The 27,282-nt window shown below is 42.1% G+C and overlaps 1 protein-coding gene across 3 annotated transcripts in view; it reads left to right on the top strand.

Moving 5' to 3' along the window:
* The window catches only part of ENTREP2 (endosomal transmembrane epsin interactor 2), a 424,211-nt gene that overhangs the window by 371,853 nt on the left and 25,076 nt on the right, over positions 1-27,282 (top strand). For all 3 annotated transcript variants that reach the window (XM_090029879.1, XM_090029880.1, XM_090029878.1), the window contains 3 exons: positions 3,285-3,392; positions 22,714-22,874; positions 23,667-23,802. In XM_090029879.1, coding sequence (XP_089886005.1) covers positions 3,285-3,392; positions 22,714-22,874; positions 23,667-23,802 — 405 coding nt within the window. The remainder of the gene's footprint in view (positions 1-3,284; positions 3,393-22,713; positions 22,875-23,666; positions 23,803-27,282) is intronic.

Here is a 27,282-nt window from a genome sequence, read left to right as displayed (position 1 = left end):
CAGCTTACTGCTATATCAGGGGAATACATCAGGGGCTCAGTGAAGAACTGTTCACCAGGGCACCCTTGGGGGAAAAACCAGGAGTAATGGCCACAAACTCCTGGAAGACTGTTTCAGGGTTAACTCTAGGAAAAACTTCTTCACAGTCAGGGTGTCCAGACTGTGCAATAAACTCCTTCCAGAGGTGATACAGTTACCTACCTTGGAAATCTTTAAGAGGAGACTGGACAGTCACCTTGCTGGGGTCACCTGACAATCTATGAATCTATGATATGGAAAGAGTTCAGAGGAGGGCCACTCGTATGATCAGGGGTCAGCAGGGCAGGCCTTATGAGGAGAGGCTACGGGACCTGAACCTGTTTAGCCTCCACAAGAGAAGGTTAAGGGGGGACCTTGTGGCCTGCTACAAACTGGTCAGGGGGGATCAGCAGGTATTGGGGGAGTCCCTGTTCCCCTGTGCGCTGCCAGGAGTGACCAGGAATTACGGTCACAAGCTGGCGGAGGGTAAGTTTAGATTAGATATTAGGAGGCGCTACTTCACAGTCAGGGCGGCTAGGGCCTGGAACCGGCTTCCAGGGGAAGTGGTGCAGGCTCCTAGCCTGGGGATTTTTAAAAGGAAGTTAGATGAGCACCTTGCCAGGGTCATCTGACCCCGGTGCTCTTTCCTGCCAAGGCAGGGGGTCGGACTAGATGATCTACCTAGGTCCCTTCCGACTCTAGCTACTATGAAACTATGAAACTATGAATTATTCCCTTGAATATTCCCATCCGTCTGTTGGCTGAGAAGCCAATAAACCACTGAATAAAATACCAGCAGCACATCTAGCTTGATGCATTCTCTTTTGACCAGAGCCTGCTGACCCAATTGCTAGACTTTGTACTTGCACTTAGGACAGCATAGGCTGACAGGTTTCTTTTTCCAATTCAGGTCACTTTTGGGACCATGCAAATAAGATAGCAGATGCAAATTTGTGACTTCCTACTACTTCTTTTTCTTCTGGGGAATGGAGAGCAGTCCATTGATTTTACAGCACGGGCTTTATATTAGCAATTGGAAGGGACTGAAATATACCTTTTAAATTTTTGATTAGGCAGAATGTTCTTCATTCACTAAGTTCTGTTGCTCCCTGCTTATTAACAGGGCTTTATTTTATATATCCTCTGTGAACCACTTGAACCTCCCCTGGATATTCAGCCTTTTAAAAATATCACCAAGCTTCCAGCAATGAAACCCCTCTAAGCGCATCAGCAGGGCTGCAGCTGCACACTTACTAAATGTGCATAAAGTATAGCACCTTTTTAAACTTTGTGTTGATGAATACAAAATTCCTATCTTTATCTGTTGGTATTAACAATAAATGTAAAGCATAGGGTTGGAAGGGATTGATACATTTTTTAAATTGCAAATTTTTGGTAAAATTGAAATTAAAATATCAAAATCTGTAAATTTGATTAAAGTTTTGTTCACTTCTACCTTTCTTTAAATTGGCTAGTGAGGTTATTTTTTCAAATTTAGATTTCAGAATTTAGCAGCGTACAGTCACTAATTTAAAAGGTAACAGACATAGCTGGGCTTCTTGATCTCTTGTCATTTCTATAGGTTCAGTGTTTATGGCAGAAATATTCCAACTGTAAAAGCTCCTGAAATAAATTTTTGGTTGAACTCTTCACAGCAGCTAGAATCCTAATATAAAGGTTTAGAATATTTAAAGCAGTAAAATTTACTAAGATATTTTTTAAAATTAGGAGGCTGACTCATATTCTGTTTCTGGTAATAGCTATCACTTGAATGCTAAATCTGACAAAAAAACAGCAGTAAATTTTTTTTACCGGTCAAGTAGGGAATTTGAGATCTTAGGGCACTTGTAACATGACAAAAATTGCTTATTTTTTTTGGTTTAATTGTGTCACACTGTACACATGGAGGGTTGATGATTTAAATAAGGTGGCTACATTGTAAACTAAACCATAGCTGCATGTAGTTTAGTTTGCAAAGTAGCTATGTGTAACGTTGTAGCTTATGACAGCTTGCCCCCCTACCTCCCCTGCCGCGGGAAAGGCAGGCTGAAGGCAGGAGTAGTGAGAGGCCCGATTCTTTTTTCCCCTCCATGGAGCCTGCCCATGTCTCCTGCAGTGGGGGATGAGCTGCCAGTGGTCCAAGTGGCCCCTGAGCTGCAGAGGGCCCCAGTTCCCCCCTTTATGGTGGTGGTGCCCCTGAGGCCACTTAGGCAGGCGGCTAGCAGGAGGGTGCTACCCCAGCTCAGGGAACAGTTGGATTGGGATGGGGAATACCTGTGAGCTGGGGCAGCACCCACCTGCTAGCCACTTGCCCAGGTGGCCCTAAGGGGCACCACCACTGTGGAGTGGAGGTCCAGGGCACCCTGCAGTTCAGGGCCCCCCACCCACGGGATAGCCCAGCTGAAGGTCCAGGGCACCCAGCAGTTTACACCGCAGCTGTGGGAGAGGCAGGTAAGCTTCACGGGGAAAAAAGAAAAGATTAGGCCCCTCACCACTTTTTCCCCCCACCTCACTGAAGCCTGCCTGTGCAATCTGCCACTGTGCTGTGCAGCCCCTGAGCTTCTTGGGGGCCTGGTCCTTCCCTCTGCCATGGTGGCACCCCCTGGAGCCACCCAGGTGGGGTGCTGCCCCACCTCACAGGCAGCACTCTTCAGATCCAACTCTTCACAGCGCCCATGCAGAGAGCTGTGCCCGGCGGGGTTCCAGTGTACAGGTGCAGGGAATAGGTCCCAGCTGCTCCCTGAGCTGGAGCAGCTCCTGCCCACTACCAGCCCACCCAGGTGGCCCCACGGGGCGCTGCTGCCTCAGAACGAAGGACTGGGGCCCTCCACAGCTCAGGGGCCGCTCAGGCCACTCGCAGCTCATGCCCTGCTGCAGGAGACACGGGTAGGCTCCGCAGGGGGAAAAAAAATGAATCAGGCCCCTCACCATAACAGTGATGGAAGCCCCTAAATTTAAAGAGTGTTTTTTTAATCACCACAATTAAAAACCACAGTTTCAATTTAGGGGACCAAACCCCTGTCATATGTACAAGCGGCCTTAGTATTTTATATAGTAACAGTTTTGCTTTTTGTTTCTGCATATGTGTCTTGTTTGGGTTAAGATAAAGTGATACATGCCTAGTGAATTATACACAGCTAATTAAGAACATATCACACTGATAACAATTGACAGTGTTTATTATCAAACCTGCTAAAAATATTTGCAATCCTGTCATCTGTATCAGCAAGATAACAAGTGACATTCTGTCTCATGTCTTTTCACAGGATCTGTTGTTCAGTGTGTGTGCTCTCAATATCATCTCCACCATTGTCTGTGCCCTGGCAACAGCCATGTGCTGCATGCAGATGGTTTCTTCTGATGTTCTGCAAATGGTAAGAGCAGTCCAATGACAATAGTTATATTTTTTTCCCTCTGTATGTGTATCCCACATGCACATATCTGTTGTTTATCCACATGGGCTATGCCTAAAATATACGTGTTTGTAATGCACTATTAAAAATGGTTGATGCAGTTTAAAAGTTTATGTAATAGAGTTTATCAGGACTGTGTACGGAAGTGCATGTAATTGGTTACAACTTACAATAGCTGTATCTAGAGCCTTTCACTCTGATGCAGTACTGAATTTGGAAAATGAACTGGCTCAACAAATTATTTGTGAATAGTTAGAAAGTCCTTTTTATGCTGTAAATGAAATACAAACTGAACTGGTTACTGGAAAACAATTACATTCCAGATTAGGCTTCTGGCTGGTACAAAATATCCTCAGCTGGCATAATTGCCGAGTTAACCAAGTATGATTTGGGGAAATGAACTACCTTTACAGCTAAATGTATCAGTACTTGGTTACAGACTTAGTTATTTTCTGTAGAAGGTCCTTAGACATCATTAAGTAAGTTTAGCACAGGTGTGGATCAAAGGTGCACTGTAAAAGCAATTTATCAAATGACTATTCCCACCACAGTTGTGTGCATACATCTGTACAGTACCACTTCTGTAACCTTCTTGGATATCATAAACAGCATTGAGAGATGGCCCATTGTGTTTAAAACATTAATCAAAAGAAGATTTCTGTTCCATTGTGCACTTGGTGCAAAGCCATAGGCTCTCTTGATTTTTTTTTTTTTAAATTTTATTTCATAAATGAACTTAGCCACAAGGTGCCTGATACCAAAGATACTGATCACAAAGGAGTTTTTTCACCTTGCAGTAATGACAAGGTGAGCCCTAATGATCTCACATGATAAGAGCAGTCTGCCTAGTGTTACAATAATGTCAGACACCCAGGGTGTAGTCATGAATATGCAGTGAATTAACCCTTGATTGATTTATATTATAGCAGCATTTTTAATGGTAACAAAACCATACAGATGACAGTGAACCAAATAAACTATTGAAGTGTTTGTCTCTCTCTTTCTCCAAGCTATGATCAGCTTGAAAATTATTCATCTCCCTGCTCTCTGAACTGCAATCAATACTTCCATTTTCTCATTGTTCCCCCATTTTCTGGCAGGCACATGCAAAAAATGATGAACTTGAATAGGAAATAAAGATTTATCTTCAATATTGTAATTATTCCTTTCCTCCCTTTCATCCATTTTCTTTTTTCTCTTGTTCCTTATGTTCTTTCTCTTTCTCCAGTCAGACCCATTTCTATGTTCTACACTTTTTTCTGGTTTGGCTCTTCCAGCTCTCTGTTTCCTAGCCATACTGTATCATTTTCCTCCCATGCCCTTACATGTCCCTTGTTATTTATTTATTTATTACATAAAATAAATCTAGCCCCCAGCATTTTCTCCTTCTTTCATGCTCATCACCCTCGTGTTCCAAAAACAGCATTTCCCTTCCTTGTTTTTAGGTTCAGGAGTCCAATTCATTTCCTACTCCCTTGCTTGCAAGTCCACAATTCTTCTTGCCCCTTTACTTCTCCTACCTGTTGGCTTTGGTGGGTAAAATGTTTTAAATATTTTAGCACATTTTCATTCCACACTCTGCTGCTACTCTACAGTGAACCAGTTAGTTTCCTCCTATGCCAATAAGATGTATTTGTTTGAAACCTTTGGTAATGAAGCTCTAGGGAACAATCCTATCCTGGTGGAAAGTAGACTGTACAGCTCAACCAGTTTATCTCCTCTGTGATTCTGTGTGCTCATTTAGGCCAGGTACAGGCACACTTTTACCAGTATAAGCAATCGGAAAGCAGTATATATGCATAACAGAACAAAAGTTCAGCACTCAGGGCGTTTATAGACATGCTGTGGGGAGGGAGAGGGCTCTTTGATTAGAGTGGCTCTGAGAGCTGCTCTAATTAAAGCACCTGGAGCATCTTGTATGTCAGTGTCCCCACACTGAAAAATGGTGCCCAGGGCACTTTAACTAAAACTTGTCAAACAAGCTTTAATTAAAGCATCCCGCCGCCATTTTTCAACATGAGGACACTGATATACATAACACTGGAGTCTGCTGGAATGCAGTAATTACCACACTCCAGAAGACTCACTTAATCAAGTCTGCTCCAATGCATTGTAATTACAACACATTGGAGCAACCTCTCTGCACATGTATAGGCACCCTCATAGTCTGATTTAAAAATGGAGGAACCCAGTCTAATATTCGCCCGCTTGGCCACCCACCCCTCCAAAGAGCAATTGTGTGATCTGAACTATGCCACTTACAGAAAACTTCATAATTTAGATTGATTCTGCTTCAGGCTTTTTGAATGTCTGTACCAAGCCTAATTGTCTTCTGGCCCAGAAAGTTAGCTGGGTGAAAACTTCATAAGAACCAGTGCCTCACTTTTGCCCTCATGGCATCGTTTAAACAGATTGAAGTATTCATTTCTATCCAGTTTTGCCTATACAGATGTTGAACTTACATGCATTGTAATCACAAGGAACTCTATAGCTATTCTTGATGTGTCCCTTTTCCTTGTGGCATTTTCCTACAGTAATTGCAGAGATTCATATATAGAAACTTGCTGTGTTTTATTGCATGTATTATGTACATCTGATGTATTGATCTTGTAGTTAAAATGTGTTAGATTGGAGTTGTCTAGTAATTGTACATATACTTGTACCTACATCAGGTTAAATATGGATGTAGAAAAGTTTTCTAAATCTAGTGGACTTAGAAAAGTTTAAAGAAAAATACTTTCAAGTCTTAAAAATAGGTGTTCTAATTTTATTTCAGCAACCCCTTTCTTCAAATTCCAAGTCTAAAATATACCAGATTTTGAATCCTAATAAACTTGTCTGCCATCTGTACCTAGAGGTACGAAACTGAACTGGCAACTCTACAGACTTCATCAATAGGCGCATAAATAATCATTTTTCCATTTATGATCCTTAGAGAAACTCCTTTTTATTATTTCCTGGACCAGGGGTGTCAAACATATAGCCAACAGACCAAATCCAGGCTGGGGAGCCATATGATCCAGCCTGCATTCACTGGAATGTGCCAGCCCAAGCTCCATGCACTTGCAAGCAGCATAGGGCGTTGGCCTGAGATACCACATACAGCCTACATCCTGAACCATCTGTGCCATGTGCAGTGCCTGTAGCACATACCCCAGCATGGTATGGCCAGCACAAACCCCTATGCTGGTCCCAGGGGCCACATGCAGAGTGAGCCCCAAGGCTGGTGCATGCGGCACATGGTGCATGGGGCTGGACTGGCCGTGTGCCAAGCAAGTGGCATGGGGAGGTTGTTCCAAGATCAGTTCTGGTCTGGCCCACAGACCAGCCCAGCAGCACTCACCTGGCCCGCAGGGTTGGATGAGTTTAACACCCTGACATAAGAGAACAATAGGGTGGAGAGAATAAACGTGAAATCAAAAGCCTGACAAAATGTATAGTAATAATCCTTTCCTAGAATTTTTATTCTCTATTTTAGTCTCACATCATCTCCATTGGTTTTCTTGACGGCCTTTTTCAATTCAGCTCACCTGACACAGTCCATGATTTGTTTGCATTCTATGTTAGCATTCATCAAAGGATGCTAATTATTTTTCCTAACCCCCATTTAAATATACGTTAATTTATGATAATGTCACTTATGCCAGCACTGCTAGTCCATTCAGTGCTATTGCATCCCACTAAGAAATGTATCAAAATATATATTTGTATAATTCTAATCAGCAATCCATTATTAGCATTCATAGTCCCGATAAAAACTCCTCTCTCCAAATTAATATTTCTTAAGTCCAATTTTTGCCAGCATTTTCCCAGTTGATCAGTATCTTGCTTTGGAAGAAACTGCACTGAAACCTTCAGGGATCAATTATCCTTTCATTATGCATATGGACACTGGCTAGTGTAATAGGGACCAATTCTTTCTTGTGGCTATCACAGCACAAATAGCAAATAATTCCCCAGAAGTAAATATAACAAATCTGGCCCTTAATTAGGATTCAATCTGGAAAAAAAAAAAGATTTTTAAAAATACTGCTGGTGGCTGCCTTCAATCTGACTGGGGTGCCTGCTGCTGTTGTATCACTGACCAGTTAGGAGGCCAGTGGCTCAATTTTCAGTGCTGGCTGTTACCTGGCTAGTAAATAAACTGATTTCAAATCCACCAGCTTCCCCACAACATAAACAAAAGAGCTCCTTCAGATCCTTCTACTGTATGGTAATTGCTCTTTTCAAGAGCTATGCTAATCTTTGAATGAAGCAGCTTCATGGAACATGCGTAGGAAATGTAGTTGAGATGTGTGTGAAGTTGTTTGAGTTAGGAATGCAGCTGAATTTTTTTGAATGAAACAGACAGCAGCTTCTAAATAAAATGTTCTGTTTAGTAATAATAGACCACTGATGATGATAAAGTAAGCAAAATTAGGCCCAACATTTTGGACCAAGAAAACCAATGTGTTTTGTTGTTTCACTTTGGTTTATGAATCAAATACAATTTGAAGAAGTAAGCTGGCCTACTTATAACATAATCTGCTGTTTGCTTTTGTATATTGTTTGGCTTAGTACCTGACAGCTGCATTAAAGCACAGAAGAATGCCGACTTCCTACATTTTCAGAGCAGTATGCAGGGATTTAGCCCAGTACAAAAGGTTAAAGAAATGTTCTTTGACTGGACTCCACAGCATACCGTGTATGGTCTGTAATGCTTGGTCTTAGAATTATACATTTAGATTATAATTTTATTCTTATTATATATAAAATGTATTCAGTTCTGAAATGTCACAGACATTCTCTTGATACAGTTCAGTGAAAGGTATTCAGTCACCTATTGTTTGGCTAAATTCAAGTTCACAAAAAAGGATCCTCTTCAAAGTTTGCTCTGTATTCTGGTACAAGTTTGCTGTGTATTTTGGTACAAGTGTATCAAAGACTTGATAAAATATCTTCCTAGTGGGATAATACCAAAGAGCAGTCTTGATTTACCAAAGGCTGTGGTGGGGAGAGACACTGGGTAGTGTAGAGAGTTCTCAGTATAATTAATAGACATCAGAAGACTGGGCCTTATCTAAAATACCAGGGAATTTTCAGATAAATAAGATTTGCATATTCCAGGTAGAACTGTATATGTTATTTGTTGTTTTCATGATTTTCATACTCTGTATAAATAAATTAATGTTGTAGGAAGTTTTAGAAACCCCCCAGCACCCTCTCAGACTTCTTATTCCATTATATCCTGGCAGATGAGTTGTGCTGAGTACTCTTAACTGTTGCTGTCTTATCACTTATTAATATATCAACTATTGTCTCTCAAAATAAGTAGTACTTGTGTAGCTAATAAAGGATGAATAGCACCAACAACATATGGAGATAGACCACATAGATCTTTTGCCGAGAGTCCCGGACACAACTTTGCTAATCTTGTTCAATTCTGACTTGCAGATCTGCTGGGAGGATTGTGTTTTGGGGGGGGGGGTTTAAGCATATTGTAATTCTAAGTTCCATTATTTTTTATTTTTGCGTTGGCAAATACCATATCTTGGGATGGAATTTTGTTCCTATGTTTACTTTCTACATACCTGAAACCAAAAATTACATTTAGCATTTGCTACTTACAAAAAAAGGGGAAAATATTATCCTTTTTTAAAAATTGCCCTTCCTCTCCACTCCGTGGGCATATTTTATCAAGTCTTTTTAAGAGGAAACACTTGCTTAGGTTTTTTCCCATGGTACCAAATGTCCTTTTTTGAAGAAGAGTGAATAAATATTCAGTGGCAGGTTTGCATTGTTTTGTTAAAACCCAATCCTCTTTAATAAAATGCATGCAAGGAGAAAGAAAAGACAACAGCAGACAGCAAGAAAAAGCAGTTTCTGTCTGATTTCTGTATTTCAGCTGCTGGAAACCTGCAGGTACAGCATATGGAACAAATTAGCCACTCTGGCTTTAGTTTTTCCACCTGGACATGGAAAAATATTTTTTCTTGATTTCTTCTCCTATAGCATGGCTCATTTAGCAAGTGCACATGTTTTTTCTGTCTCCTCTCCTTTCCTCTTCCTCTCCTGTCCAATAGCAGGCTGCAAAGGAGCAGTTTTCAGCTTGCCAAGTTATTTGTGGTAAAGTGCTGCAAGGTTCAGTGACAGTAGAATGAGGTAGGGATCAACATTTACAAACAAGGAGCAGAAAAAACGTTGTGGTGTCCAGGACTAAAGAGAGGATAGTATTGTCATGCTCACTATTATTGTCTAGTTTACCCTGAAGAGAAGAAATAATTCTACAGAAAACCACTAGTGTAGTAGTAAATCCCTGACATGTGCCTCTTGTTTTAGTATCGAATTTCATAGTGGTGATGCTGGTTCTGGATCAGATGGTGCCTAGTCTCTGGCCCCTGGGCCAGATCCAGCCCATGGAGTGTGTCATCTGGCGGTCCCCTTGGGTTTAAGAATTTGGCAGCTTGGGAGTGGTAGCAACAATTACTGCCCCCTGCTGCCAAATTTCTGGACCTGTAGGGAGCCCTGCGGGACAGATAACACACGAAATGGGCTAATGGCAGGCAGCCCAGACCTGACGCAGGCACACAGAGGCTGACTAGAGGTAGTGTGGGCCCCAGGGAGGTGGTACAGGGCTCCCAAACTGCCAGTGCTAAGCTGAAGAAGGTGAGACTGAGAGGGGCAGCACGGGGCCCCAATCCAATTGACAGAGTGGGGCTAAGGGAGGTGGTCTGGAGCCCAGTCCTGGTGTACAGGCCCTTATCTGGTGTACAGGCGCAGTCCTGGTGTACAGTGCCACTTGTCCAGTCCACAACACCCAAAGGTTAAACGCCACTGTTCTAGATGATGGGAAAGTAATGCTAATTTGAGCTGAATGCCATGCTCCTCCTAGAAACCCATTATCCCATCTTCATATTTTATCCCATCTGTACAGCTCTTCCTCATCAAACTTAACCAGCCAAGATAGGTTTATGGTGATCCATGTTATGAACACTCACTTGGCCTTTAATTAGTATCATTTGAATCGGCTACTAAAACATTTTTGTCACGTAATTAGAAACAGAAAAATACCTAATCTGCCTCTATTGGTTAAAGGCGAATTCATTGTGAAGTGGTCCTCAGAATCCACTCTTTGGTTCCTTCCAACAGCAATTTTATATAACCTAGTTATAGGTTAAATTTACACTTCAGTGCCTTTCTGCATGCTGCACATAGTAAGATTGCATCCAAGGATGGGGCTCATCAAAATAGGTATGTACAAGCCTCTGCTGTACACAGAGTATAAATCACATTAAATTATACAAAATTTTTGTAATTTGACAAAACATCTGTTAATGACCTGGCTGAAATAGCTACCAGCAAATAACTTTACTTTGTGGCTTAAGGCAGATTTGAATTCTCATCTTGACTGATGGGTGACTACTGCATAAATCCATGTGATTATCTTGTAGAATTAAGCATGATAGTTTTAGCAAAATAACATTGGTTTGTAACCATACTGAAGTACGAGTTGCATCCACTCCAGACTTTCTTCAAGTCCAAGTACATCAATATATTCTCTCTCATATAAGTACTAACAATATCAATCAGTGTGCATTCACCCTTTATCACCACCACTATTATTAACAGTTCATCCTGTTAGCTCACATGATATCTAAAGCATGTTATTTTGTAAAGCAAGTTAATGATGACATACACAATCTGTAGCATTTAATTGTTGTTTTCATCAGCTATAATGATAATTCAGTGTGCATCTCATTAGGTTAACTTAGTTTAGCAGACTCTGCATTACCTAACTGAACGTGGCAAATCGTTTAACAAATTCTTAATGTTCTGTTGCATTCAAGTTTATATAGTGCAGTCACACCAGGCTAAGCTATGAGCCTGTACCTCTTGTTAATGGCAAAACTCCATTAACTTCTGGAAATACAAGGTACAGCATAGCTTTTGTTCGGTGCTTAAAGAGATGTGCAAAGAAAGCAAGGTTCTGCAATAGCCAGTGGGTCCATCTACACGAGACACTTAGTGTGCATTAGCTTAATAACACTACACAGTAGCACGGAGGTTAAAAAGTGCTAATAGCCTACTGTGCACTGTTATTAGGCTAATGCACAATAAGTGTCAAAAAATAACTGTGCACCAGTGCTACTGCACAGTAATTCTAGCTGTTGTGCATTTAGTTAGTACTTTATTAAGCAAATAATAAACTAAATGTCCAGTATCTAAGGTGAATTAATGAATGTGTAGATATGCCCATTGTTGAAACACTGTCCTGTGTGCCAGTCTTGAACCAGTACCCTACTGGAATTCTAGGGTTCTTAGGCACTTCCAGATTCACATATATAACCCTCATGCCTCTATGTTTTTGATTCAAAGTACGTAATTTGTTCTTCTTATAATGAAATAGTTTGTAAGTGTGTCTTGTGAATCAGGTAAGGTTGTTGTTGGATTAAAGCAGTAATTCTCTGAATTATTAGAACAATGTCTGAATTGTAACGAAAACAAAATATTTGTTACCTAATTTAAAATGACATATTACTTAAGTGTTTTAATTGTAATATTCTTGGCTATTTTGCATAATAGTGCTATTATTTAACTTACCAAACTTTAAGTGTAAATTAACTTAAAAAAATGTTGTTAAAAGAAACTGATGCTGTCAGTTATGGTAGCGTAAATCCAGATTTTACTCCTTCACCACATTTTTCAGGATTTCTGTGAATGTTTCTGAGAGCAGCGCTTACACTCTTTGGCTAAGGACAAAAGTTACACACAAACCGGTAGAATTGATTGGAAACTGGTTTAACCTGGTTCAGTGCACATAAACTGCTTTCAAAATGGCTGAAACCAGTTTAAGATAAACCTGGATGGATGTAGTATCAGACTTATCTGATGTAGGTTAAATCAGTTTATTGAATTTCCATCCCAGATCCCCTCCAGATTCAAGTTAACTCACAGTCCCCTAGCATCCCAGGATGCTTTGCACCTCCCCTTCAAACCCCACCTTGCAGGAAGGTGGGCTAGCTTTGGCCCAAGCTGTCTGCTACAGCCCAGCAGTTAGGTGTGCTCTAGCGCCCCCCAGATTCTGGCCTGGGCCACTGCATTTCCAGAAACACAAGTGAATGTCTGTTTACTAGCTTATTGGTTCAATCTACACAACTTAGATCGGGGTGGCCAAAGTTACCCTGGGAGCCACATCTAATTTTCCACGGAAGTTCAAGAGCAGAGGAAGGAGGGGTGCTGAGTGAATCAGAGTGGAGCGGGGGGTGCAGGGAACTCCAGCTTCCCCACAGAGAGCGTGCCCCAGGACAAGCAGCACAGCTGCAGTCCCCACCCCAAGAGCGCGGAGCCTAAGCTGGCAGCCCCAGGAGAAGTGGTTGGGCTTCAGGCAATTTTTTGGTGAGCCGCATATACAGTGCTGGCAAGCCACATGTGGCTCCTGAGCTGCAGTTTGGCCACCTCTCGCTCAGACCAACTGGCAAAGATTAAATCAATTCAGCCTTGGCCTTTTTGCCTGTCTGTACTTAGCCCTTAGGAGAAGTTACAATAGAAAGTGACTTGGTACCAGCTACTTAAGCTTTTGGCAGACATTATATTTGTCACATGATCAATGTATACATCATGCAGTAATTAGAAATGTGCCACACATGCAAGAAATTTATCACATGATAAAATGGCAAACCTGATGCAAAGATGTTCCACATTTGATCCTTATGGCTAGTTTATATCACATTTTAATTTGACATGTGGGCATCTAGGAACCTTAATACAGCTAATAAATTAAGACTATATTAAATTCTGTTTTTATGCTGCTTCTTTTTATTGTGTTGGCTCCTAGAAGTGTGATAGCTGCTGGCATATCAATTCCCACTTCTCTAGCTAAATTGTTATTTTGTTAACTGTGCTATTTTAATTTCTGGTCTCCATTAGATAAGTCATTTTTCTTCATGTGTCATTCTGGAATGCTGTGTAGTATTGTTGGATATTAATTAAACATTTACTTCATTCCCTCATAGGTGACAATGTTGTCCTGATAGACAAATTAATACCACTACACAGTATGGTTTGGGTAATTACATGGGGCCATTTGTAAAGTGCATTGCCTGCTGTTGAATAAAAGATTGCTAGCACGTCCTTTTAAAAAACAAAGTTTTTAAGAAAGTTCTCTTCTTATGTGAAGAACAAAAACAGAAAAAAAGAAGTCAGAATTTCCTTTGTGTTGATCACTAAATGTCAGGTTAAAACCAGCTAAATGTGTGTTCCAGTATATAAAAATAATAATTTTTCTGTTCTAAAAAAACTATTCTATTTTACTGTCACCTCTACATTTAGCTAGTGTTGCTGTTATGTCATTTGAAACCTGCTTATGGGCCTGTAGTGTATATTTAGTGCTTCATTTCTTAGATTAAGAAAATATTCCCTTTTTAATTGTATATACTGCACAAGCACTCTCTAGTAGTATAAATCTGCTAAAGCTGTCAAGGCAGTTACTAACCTTTTACAGAGGTTACAGTTTTCAGAAAGATATCTAATTAAACATTTATAGAATAGCAATGAACTTGTGACATTGTGCACTGAGGCCTAATGCTAGTCAATTTCTTAAGTGCATATGATAAAGAAGAGGTTAACTGCTATATGGATTAGTGTTTACAGTGTTAGGTTTCTACATAATCATAAATTTTAAAATGCTTCACTAAGCAAATACAGTATTATAACTGTAAATGAAGTCCCAATATTTTGAATTAGAAATAGGAGGAAAAGAATATATAAGCAAAGGCACTGTTACAGCAAGTATTCTAGCTATATAGGGCACACTGGGTTTTTTGGTAGCTCTTTGGTCTGTCCTGGTATGCTTATAGAACTTCCAAAATGGTAGCTTTGTAGTTATGCAGTTCTTTAAAAATCTGTACTTAAGTCATACCCTAAACTACAGACATTTAGCTCCCACCACTACCAAAAGTAAGCTTTGCAGAATACTATATACAGGAAACAGGCAAATTTGGTTTGTTACTTTGTTTAGTTAGTAATTTCCCATCATTTTTATGAGAAATATAACATCTGTCCCTTCTTTTTTAAGGTAGCAATCAGAATTCATTATAGACTGTGTTTTTAACTCTGCCATAAATTAAAACAGAGAGAAATTGTTTTGCCAGTATTTCACATAAGCGGACATTGAAAAGGCATGCCGTTAAGTGGCTGCAAGGCTAAAATGCATAAATATCAGCTGTAGTCCTGAACACATTGCTTGTGGCCATATTCAGCACAAAATTTACTGTGATTATTTGTGGCATCAGTTACAGGTATCACCAAGTTGAGCATTAGTGAAGCTAGTATTAGAAGTGCTCCTTTCACCAGAAGTGCTCTTTTTGAAAGTGCATCTCTGCCCAGGGTCAATTTGTTATGAAGAATAAGAAATGTAAATTGGCAGTGGCATAAAGGAAGACTCAGACAAAGACCTCTGCAAACTTAGGACCTTCAGCAATAGGTTCTAAGTTGTTCGAGCATTTTGTGGCATGAATACAACATTTTTCTCTTACTTTTTAGCCCTCTGATGTTAAGGGACCAACATTAGCAGACAAAAATGTGGTTAAGAAACTCACTTTTCTTTAAAGTTTTTTTTTTTGTCATTAAATCCCCTGCTTCTTCCATCAAAAGTCTTTGAAAAGTTTGTCACTTCAATGATAAAATAGTGGATTGTGCAGATCACTCATTAGATCTCATTGTGCCTTACCTGCCTGCAGGCTTGGAGTAGATTCAAAGGGAAAACAGCTGTCCCATTTTTTAAAACATAGCTTTTATTTTTTGAATAAGAGGTGATCCAGGAGTAGAAATGTAACATTCATTAGTTTGTAACAATTTTAGAACTAATGCTAAAGATTGTAAATGCATTTCCATAAAGCAAACATTGCTCTGCTCTTTTGCTCTCTTGGGCTTTGGGTTTTTGTTTCATCTTTCACATATTCTAGAAATTATAGACAGATAAGAAATACCTATCCCTTTTTCTAAAATCCAGAATATTCCCTAGTCTTAGGTGGGGTATTACATTATTCACAGATCTACATGTGCAGTTAGTCACAGCTAAATGTACTGTGCATTAAGCTAATGTGGTGCAAGTGATTTTTGGCAGGTGTCTACATGTGCAGACACTTGGTACTAAATCTAGTGCCAAGTTCCTCCAGTCCTGCTGTATGCCCCTGTGACCACCAGGGGGGCTCCAGTCTCTGGCCCTAGCTGCTGGTACTTGGCAGGTATCTTTAGAAGCCAACACCCCAACACATAGAGGCCCTCTTGCCACTCCCTCCCCAACTCACAGAGGCCCTTCCCCAAAACACAGAGCCCTTCCACCACCCTCCTCACCCACCAACAATAAAAAACCCTCTTCCCAAAGTGAAAACTATTTACAACAGTCTCAGTCACTGAGTCCCAGAGTGATATGCTGTGGAGTGGGGCTGCCTAGGAGGCAGACCCTGGGAGCAGGCATCCAGAACCCCAGCTTTGGCCAGTTCCCCTACAGCTCTGGGGGCTGTGGCAACAATAGCAGGTGGTGGGCTTGTCCGTGGGTGATGCCAGACAGCACTCCTCAATGACAAGCAGCTCCCCCTCTGCCTGCACAAATCCAGGAACAGCATCTCCCTGCAGTGCCGTGCCTGGCACTTATTGGTGTCTGGGCACATGGCCTCGGGATGATTGGCAGGGCTGGGCCCAGGTGGGGAACCCGGGGCGGGGGTTGAACCAGAGGCTCTGGTGGGAGGGAGGTGCCAGAGAATCTTCTCCCATGGCCAGGATGGGGCCTGCTGCTGGGTAGCAGGTAGGACCAAGGGGCCCTGTGGAGCCATGCACAGGGGCTGGGCAGTGGGGGGCATGGAAGCAACAACCAGGGACTAGGAGGGTGAACAGGGTCCAGCGTCTGTGGTCTCCACTGCCCGGGCCTGGAGGGCCACCTGCTGCCGGAGCAGCTCAACACACTCCTACCCCAGTGCCTCCATCTGTACCCAGTACCCCCACTGCGCCTGGTCCCATGCCTTCTCCTGGACAGTGTCCCAGGGAATATCCTTCACATGCCAGGCCTGCGCCTGTACCTCCCACTCCTCTGCCACCCACCAGCCACTGGAGCAGGATGTTTCTATCTAGCGTGCACCGCTGACAAGCTGGCACATCTGCCTGGGAAGAGACAGAAGCCTTTTGTAAGAGTTTGCAACATTTCAGAGATAAGATGTTCTGCTCTAGGGGCTGTTTACCACCTGGTCTCAGGTTGGAGGTCGGCCATGTACTGCTGCCCATGGACCATGGGAAGTCTGGCTGGGCAGGCCTGGGCCAAGCCTCCTGTCCCCACTTGTTCCCTTGGGACCAGCAGGCTGCTGGGTGCTGGCTGCAGGAAGCCTGCCTCCCCCACCCCCTTCCCAGGGCAGGCCAGGCCAGGCTGCTGGCAGCACCTGCTGCCTCAGTTCCAAACCCCACTGCCCCCTCTCTCTGCCTGCAAGCCAACTGCTCTGCATGGGATCCATCCATTCCATGGCACCTGGGCTCAGGGCCACCTGGGGTGAGGGGCTGGCCATGCCTGTACCCTCGCCCCTGGGGGCCACTCTGGGTAGGTGCCCTGGGGCTGCCCCCCCTGCACTGCTGTGCCCCAAGCATAGCCCTTCTGCATGTGCCTCAGATGGTGCACAAAGAGGTGTTTGTGCAGGCTGAGGGGTAATCCAAGCTAATCTTCCTGGTGCCCTGGGCACACCTGCACATGTGGTTTGGGACCCTGAGCTATGATGCTGCAGGGGAAGAGCCTGGGCTGCCCTGCAACCTCTGCTGCCACCTAGAGGGCTACCTATAGCAGCACTACACATCCCTGTCCCAACTGCTAATGAGGACATTGCCACCAGTATCAACGCCTTCCTTGGCCCAGCTGAGGAGCCACAGGCATTGCTGAATAAGGTTCTGAACTGTGTCCCACTTCTCTGCATGCTGGGGGGTTAGAACTCAGAGCGTGGGAGTGTGGGTGGGGAGGGGAGACAGGTGCTAGGACCAGGGGCAGAAGCAGGAGCAGGGAGGGCCCTCCTCCTAGTGTGGGACTTACCACATGTTCGGGGCTGGCAAGGCTGGTGGCTTGGTACAAGGCCTCCCCATCAGCAATAATGTCCCACTGCACCTGGTGTTCTCAGCCCATGGTGTGTGGTGGGCCACAGGCTGGCCAGGGACCCTCCCTGGGGAGGAACTGACGCTTCTGGTGGCCAGTGGTGTCATGGCTGGCTACTCCTCATGGTACAGGAGAAGTGTAGGAGAGGCACCCAGCCCGGAGCCTTGGGGCTGGGCTCAGGCTGGCCCCCTAAAGGCTGGAAAGACCTGATACTAAAGTTAGTGCTAGGTCATGTCTACACATGTGTTACTGCACTTTAATAAACTGCAGTATCAAATTTAGTTGTGATTAGCCATTTTTACTGCACAGTAAGAGTGTGTACATGTAGATGCACACCCATACTGCACAATAAATCAGGCTAAGGTGCAGTAAAGCGTCTTGTTTAGGTGTGCCCATTATCACCTATCTTCCAAATTCTGCTATACCATACTATGTTGCTGTGATACCATGATGCAGTATGAGCAGTCATTTTATTTGAGAACCTAAGATGCTTTATGATATTAAAAGTATGTGACAGTTATTTCCATGCTGGGAACATTCTCACCAAATATGAATAAAGGTATTTTTTCTGCTCTATATATTCCTCTGCTGTTTGTTATATCACCATAGTAGATTTAGTTTCAGTGGGAGGATGCCAGGACAACTAATTAGCAGCTTACATTACTTTAACTGCTACCTATCTGGAAAAAGAAGCTGTCTTAACCAAATAGGGGGAATGTGCTCTAAGGGAATTTTCTTATCTAGTCTTTCTCCATATCTTTATGTAATTACATTTACTTTCCATATCATGTTTAATGTGTTCTCTGTGCAGCTTTGAAATAAGGCCTTTGGAGCATATAGAAAGTTCATTATAATCATTTCAGCCCCTGTAAATAATTTCTGTAATTTCTTGGGGGTTTCAAATATAATATTTTAATTGTATATAATTAAATATTGGTACCTTATCTATGGTAAAAGCTCTTTGTTATCATTTGTCTCCTTTAATTAACTCCCCTTCTCATTTTCCCTGTTTTAAAAGTAAGATCAATGTTTCTTGGGGGGAATTTTAGATTATATGTAATTTTTGTTATTGGAAAGGAAGCAGCAGGGCTGTTTTCCACTGCTGATTTACTCCAAAATGTTAGGATACCATAACAGTTTTGATAAGGAAAATGCTTACCCAGATGGAGTATCAGAACTGTTACATCTATTCCAGTGCCTATTGATAGCCACATTCACAGCATGCTAGCAAGGCCTCTAGTTCTGCTGCTCAAAAATATCTTCTTGGGTGTGGATTGCTATACCTTCCCTGGAATACTGTTCAGTTTAATTCTTTTTAAAACTTAACTGCAGGAAGCCTGTGGGTGGCTATACATGAGCAGAGGGGATGATCTGATGCACTGTAATTCCAATGCATTGGAGCAGATTCGATTAATAGAGTCTGTAGGAGCATGGCAATTATTGCATTCCAGCAGCCTCCCGTATCTCATGTATCAATGTCCCTGTGCATCAAAATGACATGAGGAGCATTTTATCTAAAGCACCCCCACTGCCATTTTGAACCATGGGGATGCTGATACGCAAGGTGTTCCAGGCACTTTACTTAAAGCCTTTCTTGGAGCTGCTCTAGTTAAAGCTGCATCATCCCCCACCCCCTGACAATGTATATAAACACCCTGTGGCTCCAAATTAAATTTAAAAAATGAAAACTGTTACTCTTCTAGAAACTTTATAAGGATTTTTATTCAAGAGTTTGAATCAAGAATATAATTTAGGGAAGAATGGTTTTTCCTCCTTTTGTTATGTTTTGAGGCACCTTTGCATTGTATAATATTTCCCAGGGGGGAAACGCAAACTAATTTAATGAGCTTTTTTCCCTGTGACTATTTATGGTTTAGAATAATTGGGTAGGTGCTTTTGGGTAGGAGGACAATTCCCATTGGTTTTGAACCTTCTCTGAATCATAGAAAGGGTTGGAAGGGACCTCAGGAGGTCATCTAGTCCAATCCCCTGTTCAAAGTAGGACCATCTCCAACTAGATCTTGAATTTCCTAGACAGACAAACCTACAAATTCTGAAAGACAAAAAATGGAAGCCATTCTATTTGTTGAATTTTCCAAACATAAAGACTTGATTTCCTGTTATGTTATTTATTTAAAATGTATTAGTGGTGGGTTTTTTATTTTAATAATGCAACAAGACAATAATATAAGCTGGTGCGTTCACTTGTTCCAAAACAAGGCAGAAGTGTGCCTTCAGCATGACTTCTTAGCTCAGTAATTTCAAAAGGCAAGAGCTAAAGCCCCAGTCATCTACCAAACCAACAAGGCTGGGAACAGACATTCAAAAAACCTGAGCCTGAATTGATTCAATCTTTGTAGGGTAGTCTAACCTAGCTAGGCTGAACTGGTTTGTAACTGGACAGACATTCTTGCTGGACTGAAGAAATTCAGGCACATGCCTGCAGTGGCTCAGGCTACAAGCCGGGAGGTGCTAGAGCAGCCTTTCCTTCCTTCCACAGTGCTGAGCTGAGGGGTCGCATGGCTAGGCCCTAGTAGGACCTCTGATTAGGGAGGTCTGCCTGCATCATCCCAGGCTTTTCCCTGCTAGCTGCTCAAGGGGCAGGAGTGTTGCCAGCCCCCAGGCCCTGCTAGCATTCCGATGCAAGGAGGAGGAGCTGGGGGGAGAGTGCAGTGCATGCATCTGTTGATGATACAGAGCTTTTCAATCTCCCTTCCTGCTTCTTTATACTGTCTGCAGCAAACTGACAGGCAAACAAGCCAGCAGGGTGTGGATAACAGTGTTTATCACCTCATCAGCAAAACAATAGCCTCTCTTCATTAGTTCAAACTCTTCCTAAACAGCTTAACGACTAACCTGTTGATTAGTAGGCCTGTGCAAAGCAGCAAGTATTGACTTTGGATTCAGATTCAGCCATTTCCGGGGCACAGTGATTCAATTCAGCCAAATAGCATCTGAAAATTCAGCACCGCTTTGGAGATTTAGCCATAGTCGAAACAGGCAGCAGTCCTCACCACGCTGGACACAGCTGCCTCCAGCTGGTAAGTCTGTTGTGGTAGACAGAGGGGGGAGGGAAGGGGCGTGGTGTGTGGGGCAAATAAATGCTCCCACAGCAAGGGAGGGATTGGGGCTGGGAGAAGCTGCCCAGCCGGGGTGGGGACTGGGGGCAGGCGCGGCATGTGGGCGCAGCAGCACTGAGAGTGGGGGCTATGATCTGCTGCCTCTTTCCCCATTTTGTCCAGACCAAGCTGTGCCTGTATCATGCTCCCCTTGACCAGGCTGTGCAAGTAGAGCAGGGCATAGCCCCCACTCTCAGTGCTGCTGTGTCCACATCCCACACCCCACTCCCCAAGTCCTGTACCCCCCCACACCCTGGCTGGGCAGCTCATCCCAGCCCCAATCCCTCCCTCACTGTGGGAGCGTTGATCTGTCCCCTCCCCATGATCCTTCACTCCCCTTTATGCCCACCACAACAGACTTACCAGCTGGAGGCAGCTATGTCCAGTGTGGTGAGGGCTGCTGCCTGTTTGGTCTGTGGCCAAATCTCCAAAGCAGTGCTGAATCTTTTCTGAATCAATTCAGAGGCTTTCAATTCAATTTGGACCTTTTAATTGGTCTCCTGATTCGATTCAAATTCAGAGATTCAGCCGCCGAATCAGGTTGAATCTTCTCTGAATTGAATCGGCTACTGAAGCTTCATATAGCCCTAATGATTAGCTCCAAAAAGCCCTAAGCAGTCACTTTTCTGTCTGCCTATCCCAGTGAAACTGGAGACGCACACAAACACCTCTTGGCATTAGCTTGCATACCATAAGCGCTGTGTGAGGAGGAAGGGAGGATTCCTGCTTGAGCAGCGAGATGGAGGTAGGGCAGGGTGAAGTCTGGGAGCAGTCTCTGCCAGAGCTCCAGCCAGACAGCAGAGGGGAGGATCCAGCCCTGCTGTGGAACAGAGAGCCCTGCCCAGCCCAGAGAGCATGCCAGGATGCTGGAGGGGTCTGGCTTATTTTAAACCAGCAAAGCATCTGGGACAGACATTGCATAAACCAGTTTGAGCCAAATCAGTTAAGTCTGATACTATATTCAATCAGGTTTATCTCAAACCAGTTTCAGCCATTTTCAAACTGGTTTACATGCACTGAACATCTGTTCTGTTACAGGTTTAAACCAGTTTCTGATCACTTAAACCAGTTTATGTGTAATGTCTGTCCCTAGCTCAAAAGTGATATGTCAGAGAGACTCACCCAAAGGACAAAGAATACTTCTATGTGTTTTAACGGGTTGTTGATGTTCTGCTTTCCACACAGAACATATAAAACAGGGTTAGAAAGGCCAGGTTCCATTTGATGTTCATAACAGTCCCCACAGTATCATGACATAGTATCAACCTGTTAACAGGCTCATTAGGCTACAGTTTTTCTGTATTATTATTGAATGTGCTTCTTCATATTATTGTTTTGTTAAGTTCTTTTCCTGTTAAGGACCTTGATGAATACCTTACATCATTGTTACTTTTTATAGTTCAATGCAGTTGCATTTTATCTCTGTTTTGACATGTGTTTATGGGACAAGATTCCATCTTGTACACAGCCTGTTTGAATGTTATCAGCCATGAATATTACAGTCTACCTCACACTCCATAAAATATATGGAGGGCATTACTTGTCTTTAAACTGAAAAATGCAATAATGATTATTTTTAAAAAAAAGTACAACCCTTCAGTTTTCAATTTGATACATTCCAAACTAGCTATTAAAATGTGCAAATAGTTGTTTAAACAGGCAAAACCAGTGTCCGCTATTTCTGAACAGTGCTCTTATGCCATTCGTTATCTCATGCTCTTACAAAGAAAATTAACTTATAAAGTAAACTCCTGTTTTTGGTTGTGGCATTGCATATTCTGAAATGTTTGTTCTCCTTCTGGAAATAAGAAATTTTTCCACTGAACATTTATGAATATATTGGTTGGCTTCTGAGACCTTCAGTTCTTGTTTTACTTCCACCAACTTCTTCCTCCTTCTTTTAGAATGGATTCTAACATCCTTGCTCAGCCTTGAATAACACTTTACTCCCAGAAGTAGCCCTCTTGATGGCACTAGGATTTTCATGTCAAGTTTAACTATTATCTGTTTTTATTGCTACCATCTGAAGAAACCATTGGCCTCTTTTCTTCCTTTTCAGTTTCTGCCACAGAGGTCACTTTCCACCAACCCAGACTGCATGACTCCACATGGAACTATCCTGCATCAAACCCTGGATTTTGATGAGTTCATACCACCAATACCACCCCCGCCCTACTACCCTCCTGAATATACCTGCACTCCCCTGATAGAAGCACAGAGGTATTTCTTTGTCCCTGACCTTGTTACCTTATCACTGTTCTGGACCCACAGAAATCTGAATTATACTACACAAGCCACCCAGTAATGTTCTTCCTTCATAGTAGATGTCTCTTCCCGGGATGTGAGGCATAGATGTACACATTTCATAAGTGTGCTAGGTCACATTTTCCAATGTTTCTTTGTTTCTATAAGCACCAGTGTACAAAGATGGAGAAGGGAACTCAGAGAAAACAAGGATAACATGGTATAATCATAAAACAGGAATTCAGATTTGCAGGTAACCCCACCATAACTGTTTCTATTATACACAAAAGTTAAATGTAAGACTTAATCTTCTCAGGAAATTGCCTGTAATTTAATGTTCTTGCAGTGGAACATATGAGAGATATTGATGCTGATAGACTAGATTTGTCCACAAATCAAATACAGTTTTTAAACAATCTAGTGAATTATGGCTTTGTTTCACTCGTTTGATGAATCTCTTCAGTGGGTTCTATTCCACAGCATGCGCACATTGTTAGCATGATACAGTAGTGAAAGAAATCCATTTTCAAGATGGAGTGTGATGAGTATGAAGGAGATTATATGATGTGGTGCCTGTGACAGTGGGAGACTGGACTTTCTGACTCAGGAGGTCCCTTCCAGTCATGTGTTTATATGTACCTATGAATGCTTTGTTGTATGTTGGCCCTGAATTTAAAGAGATGCTTTTTTCTCCACCATTGTGGGAGCTGTTAGTTTTCCAGATAAATTCCATGCATTTCCTGATAACTTAACATTTGTTTTTAACAGAAGTCTCCATTTGGACTTTCCTCATTCCCCCTTCAGTGCTTTATATGAAGTCAACATTAATAGCCCAGGAATACTATATCCAACTGAGCTACCCCCTCCATATGAGGCAGTGATTGGACAAACACCGGCTAGTCAGGTAAGGAAAACTGGAAGGGAATAGTGATACATTCTCTTTCCCAAGTGTTTTAATAGCAGCTAAAAGAATTTAGGAGATAATAAATAGTTCCTTGCACACACAGTGCAAATAAAATGTAATTTGAATTGTGCACATGGATAGTTTTCAGTCTACTGTCCTTAACTTAGAAAGGATTTTTTTCCTTTCCCAGTACGTGTGACTTTCACTTGTAACATTGCATTATCCTAACTTGTATTTGTATGCCTGAGAAGTAGCATTTCACTTAGTGTCATTCATTATGCACACATATGCGTGTGAACACACACACAAAAAACTTTGCTCTGAGAAGGTGATGACCGCATTGCCCACTTTTCTTTAATGTGCCCTAGCTGTGAGACCAGTACAGTAGAAAATGAGATCTGCTATTTAAGAAAGTAATAAGATCTGTTACAAAATGCAACACTGCATGTGCATCTATGCCATGCAAACCCATTAGATGCACAGTTAATGTCCTGGGATCTGTGCTTAGCTGAATACAATTTTCTTCATAAAATTTGATGTAGAACTTTGAATTGTAATCCTGCAAATGCTGCAGAGAACCCTAAATCACATAAGAAAAAATCTTTAAAAAAACCCAAAACACTTTCAATTGCCAGTTGGCGTCAGCTTTTAAATTATATTCTGGACAAGCATTGGCATATTCTTTGATGGCAAGGATTTTTGTCAATGAAATGCCCAGGTCTTGGCAGAAAGACTTATGTCCTATGTCAAAAGTAACACTCTGCCAGTTGTAACATGTAACATTCCAGGAACAGACTCCAAGCTGGCAACAGACTATTTGGAACAGGTTCCTGAATCTGTTACATTAAGTGGTAAGGAAGTATACATACACAGCAATATAATGAATGGAAAGAAATAGGGACATGTGTTCTGTAAGATAGCCACAAGTAGAATCTATGCTCCTTTGTAATTTTGCTGTTGCTTCAGCTTTTGGATGTTATTATTTTCAGTAGCTCCTGATGTATTATAGCAATAAGAATATTCTGTAGAGTCCTTAACAATTCCATTATGAGCTTTATCAAAAGATCCAGAACATCTCACGCTTAAAGTTTTCAGTTTTATATTCTACCTTTTATTCCCTACCATGCAATTCCAAACCCAGTCAGGCTATCACCATTACAGTGTGATCAGCTGCCAGAGTATAACAACAGCTTCATGCCTATATTTAATTGCTTCAAGAATCTTTAATTTCCTCCTGGATTCAATAAAATCCCAAGGAAGGCTGATGAATGGAGTACACTGACTATTCCTCATTCAGATTTATTTGTGCATTTGCAGAGCTGTAAGTGGACAGATGGTTCACATAAGTACCTATCTATACAATGGCTGACTGAGGAGGCTGTATGAGAGAACAAATCACTTGAGATATTTCTGACTCAGGGGAAACAGTGTATTGTGAAACATTAGATTAAAAAGCATACCTGCTCTCCCTGTGCAGGGAAGGTTATCAAGGCAACTAAGTGCCCAGAGAAAGCAGACAATGGTAGGATCCATGGCACCAGGCAGAAAGATAATATGGGTGAAAAGAACCACACTACAATCCCTAACTCATAAAGCAGCCTCTGCCTTACATAATTCACTTCTACCTTAGAGAAGGCAGCAACAGTCCAAATGTTGTGCCTCTGATTTACTCCCCTGCAGTAGAATGAGTCAGTTTAAACTGCTTGGAAGTGAAGTTCTTTGCTGCAGAGCAAAGTTGAAGTGTCCACACTGTCTCCTTTATAAAATGCTACTTACTGAAATTCAGTCCTGCATTCTTTGCAGCAATGCAAATATATCTGAAGGCCCTGGAGTGTTTCATGATGTTCTTATATTTGTGTCTTGTCTCTAAATTTAAAAAATGGCAAAGCCAATTTAAAACGTATTCAGTAAAAAGGGAAAATTTGTTCTGAGATGAGTATTTTTAAGCCACACAAATGGAGGTTATGCAAATAGAGTCTCCATATATTAAAATAGAAAGAGGCCAGCGCATTACTCCCTGCAGTCTGACAATTATTGCAGATTGCAGTTTGCACAGAAATAGCTACCACAGCAGCATGCCAGCACCCATGGATGATAAAAAGAAACTTAATTTATCTGGGTAGAAGATTAAAGTAGCAAAACGAAACCCCAGTTCATAGGCCAAGTTGCTCAAAAGCCTTTTCTGAGAGATGAGTCAGTGTTAATGCACTGTCCAATCATCTCTGGACACCTCAGTTTCGATATTGGCTCTGGGCTCAAGTGAGTATGGGAATGGTGACTTTAAATTATTAAGTAACAATGATTATTAAAATCTCCTACTGGGTTCTTTATGCACTGTGTCCCTGACCCGTTCTTGTCAGGTGAGCTCAGGACCAAGATGACAACAGATGTTGAAGAGCAGAAGTGAAGTGCATGGGCAGAGGCGAAACTTGTATAGCACTTCTGTGCTCCATATAGTTCTGTTAAAAGCAGTGGCCCAAATTTGTGCTCCTTTTGGATCCAAAGTCAATAAAAATTCAAAGTCTGTGAGGGTATGTAGGAATAGCAAAGGGTTGTCATAGAAAATGAGCCAAGAGTACAGCACAATACAAATTGAATTGACCAAATGTATAAATCCCTCAAAGGCAGACATTCCAATGGAAATAATGGCAGAGATTTAGATACAGTAGGACTGATGAGACCCATTAAATAGCAATAATCATAAAGCCTTTTACTGAACACAAGACATGATTTTTGTTCATTTTTGCATGGATTAAGGTCTATAGAATTTTATCAAATTATTTCAAATTAGATTTTCCATTCCTATCCAAGAAACATTTAAATGCTTGCACTAACTTTAGAGATTGCTTCTAATACGATTTGGAGTTGTTTATCCAAGCTGACTGGTGAGACTATAATTCATTCCATTACATTGAAAACGGTGCTTTTCACACTGCTTTTCCAAGGACAATATCTGTTAGGATATGGAGACAGAGAAGAATTGAGGGACCCAATCTCTGGGTGAATTATGCCAGCAAATGTCTTGTAAGTCTTCATAGAATCATAGGAAATTAGGGTTGGAAGGGACCTCAGGAGGTCATCTAGTCCAACCCCTACTTTTGAATACAAGACATTGTTCCTCAGAGAGACCTGACGAAGAATGTCATACAACAGGCTTATAAGTGGGGTGCCACTGTTGTCAGGGACACAACAGCATATATACAAGAAGCCAAGAGACAGCTTTCCAGCAGTTTTACCGACTCCTGAACGAAACCACAGCACAACACCAGAGTAGACTAAAACTCTTAACAAAGTTCCCTTTTGAAACACAGAAGAGGCTCCCAGCCCATTCCCTGCACAGTTCCACGATCACCACCTCTCCGCAATTGCGGAGCTGCAGCTGGGTGGGATCTCCCCAGCCCCTGCTCCACAATCACAATTGGGGAATGGGGGCTGGGAGCTCCCTACTTGTGGGGTACAGTTCCCACCTGGACTCCAGTG

The sequence above is a fragment of the Crocodylus siamensis genome, chromosome 15 (assembly GCF_052110815.1).
Source record: "Crocodylus siamensis isolate JL-2025a chromosome 15, ASM5211081v1, whole genome shotgun sequence".
Taxonomy (NCBI): Eukaryota; Metazoa; Chordata; order Crocodylia; family Crocodylidae; genus Crocodylus; species Crocodylus siamensis.
The sequence above is the reverse complement of the archived record's forward strand: the minus strand, read 5'-3'. Positions and strand labels throughout refer to the sequence as shown.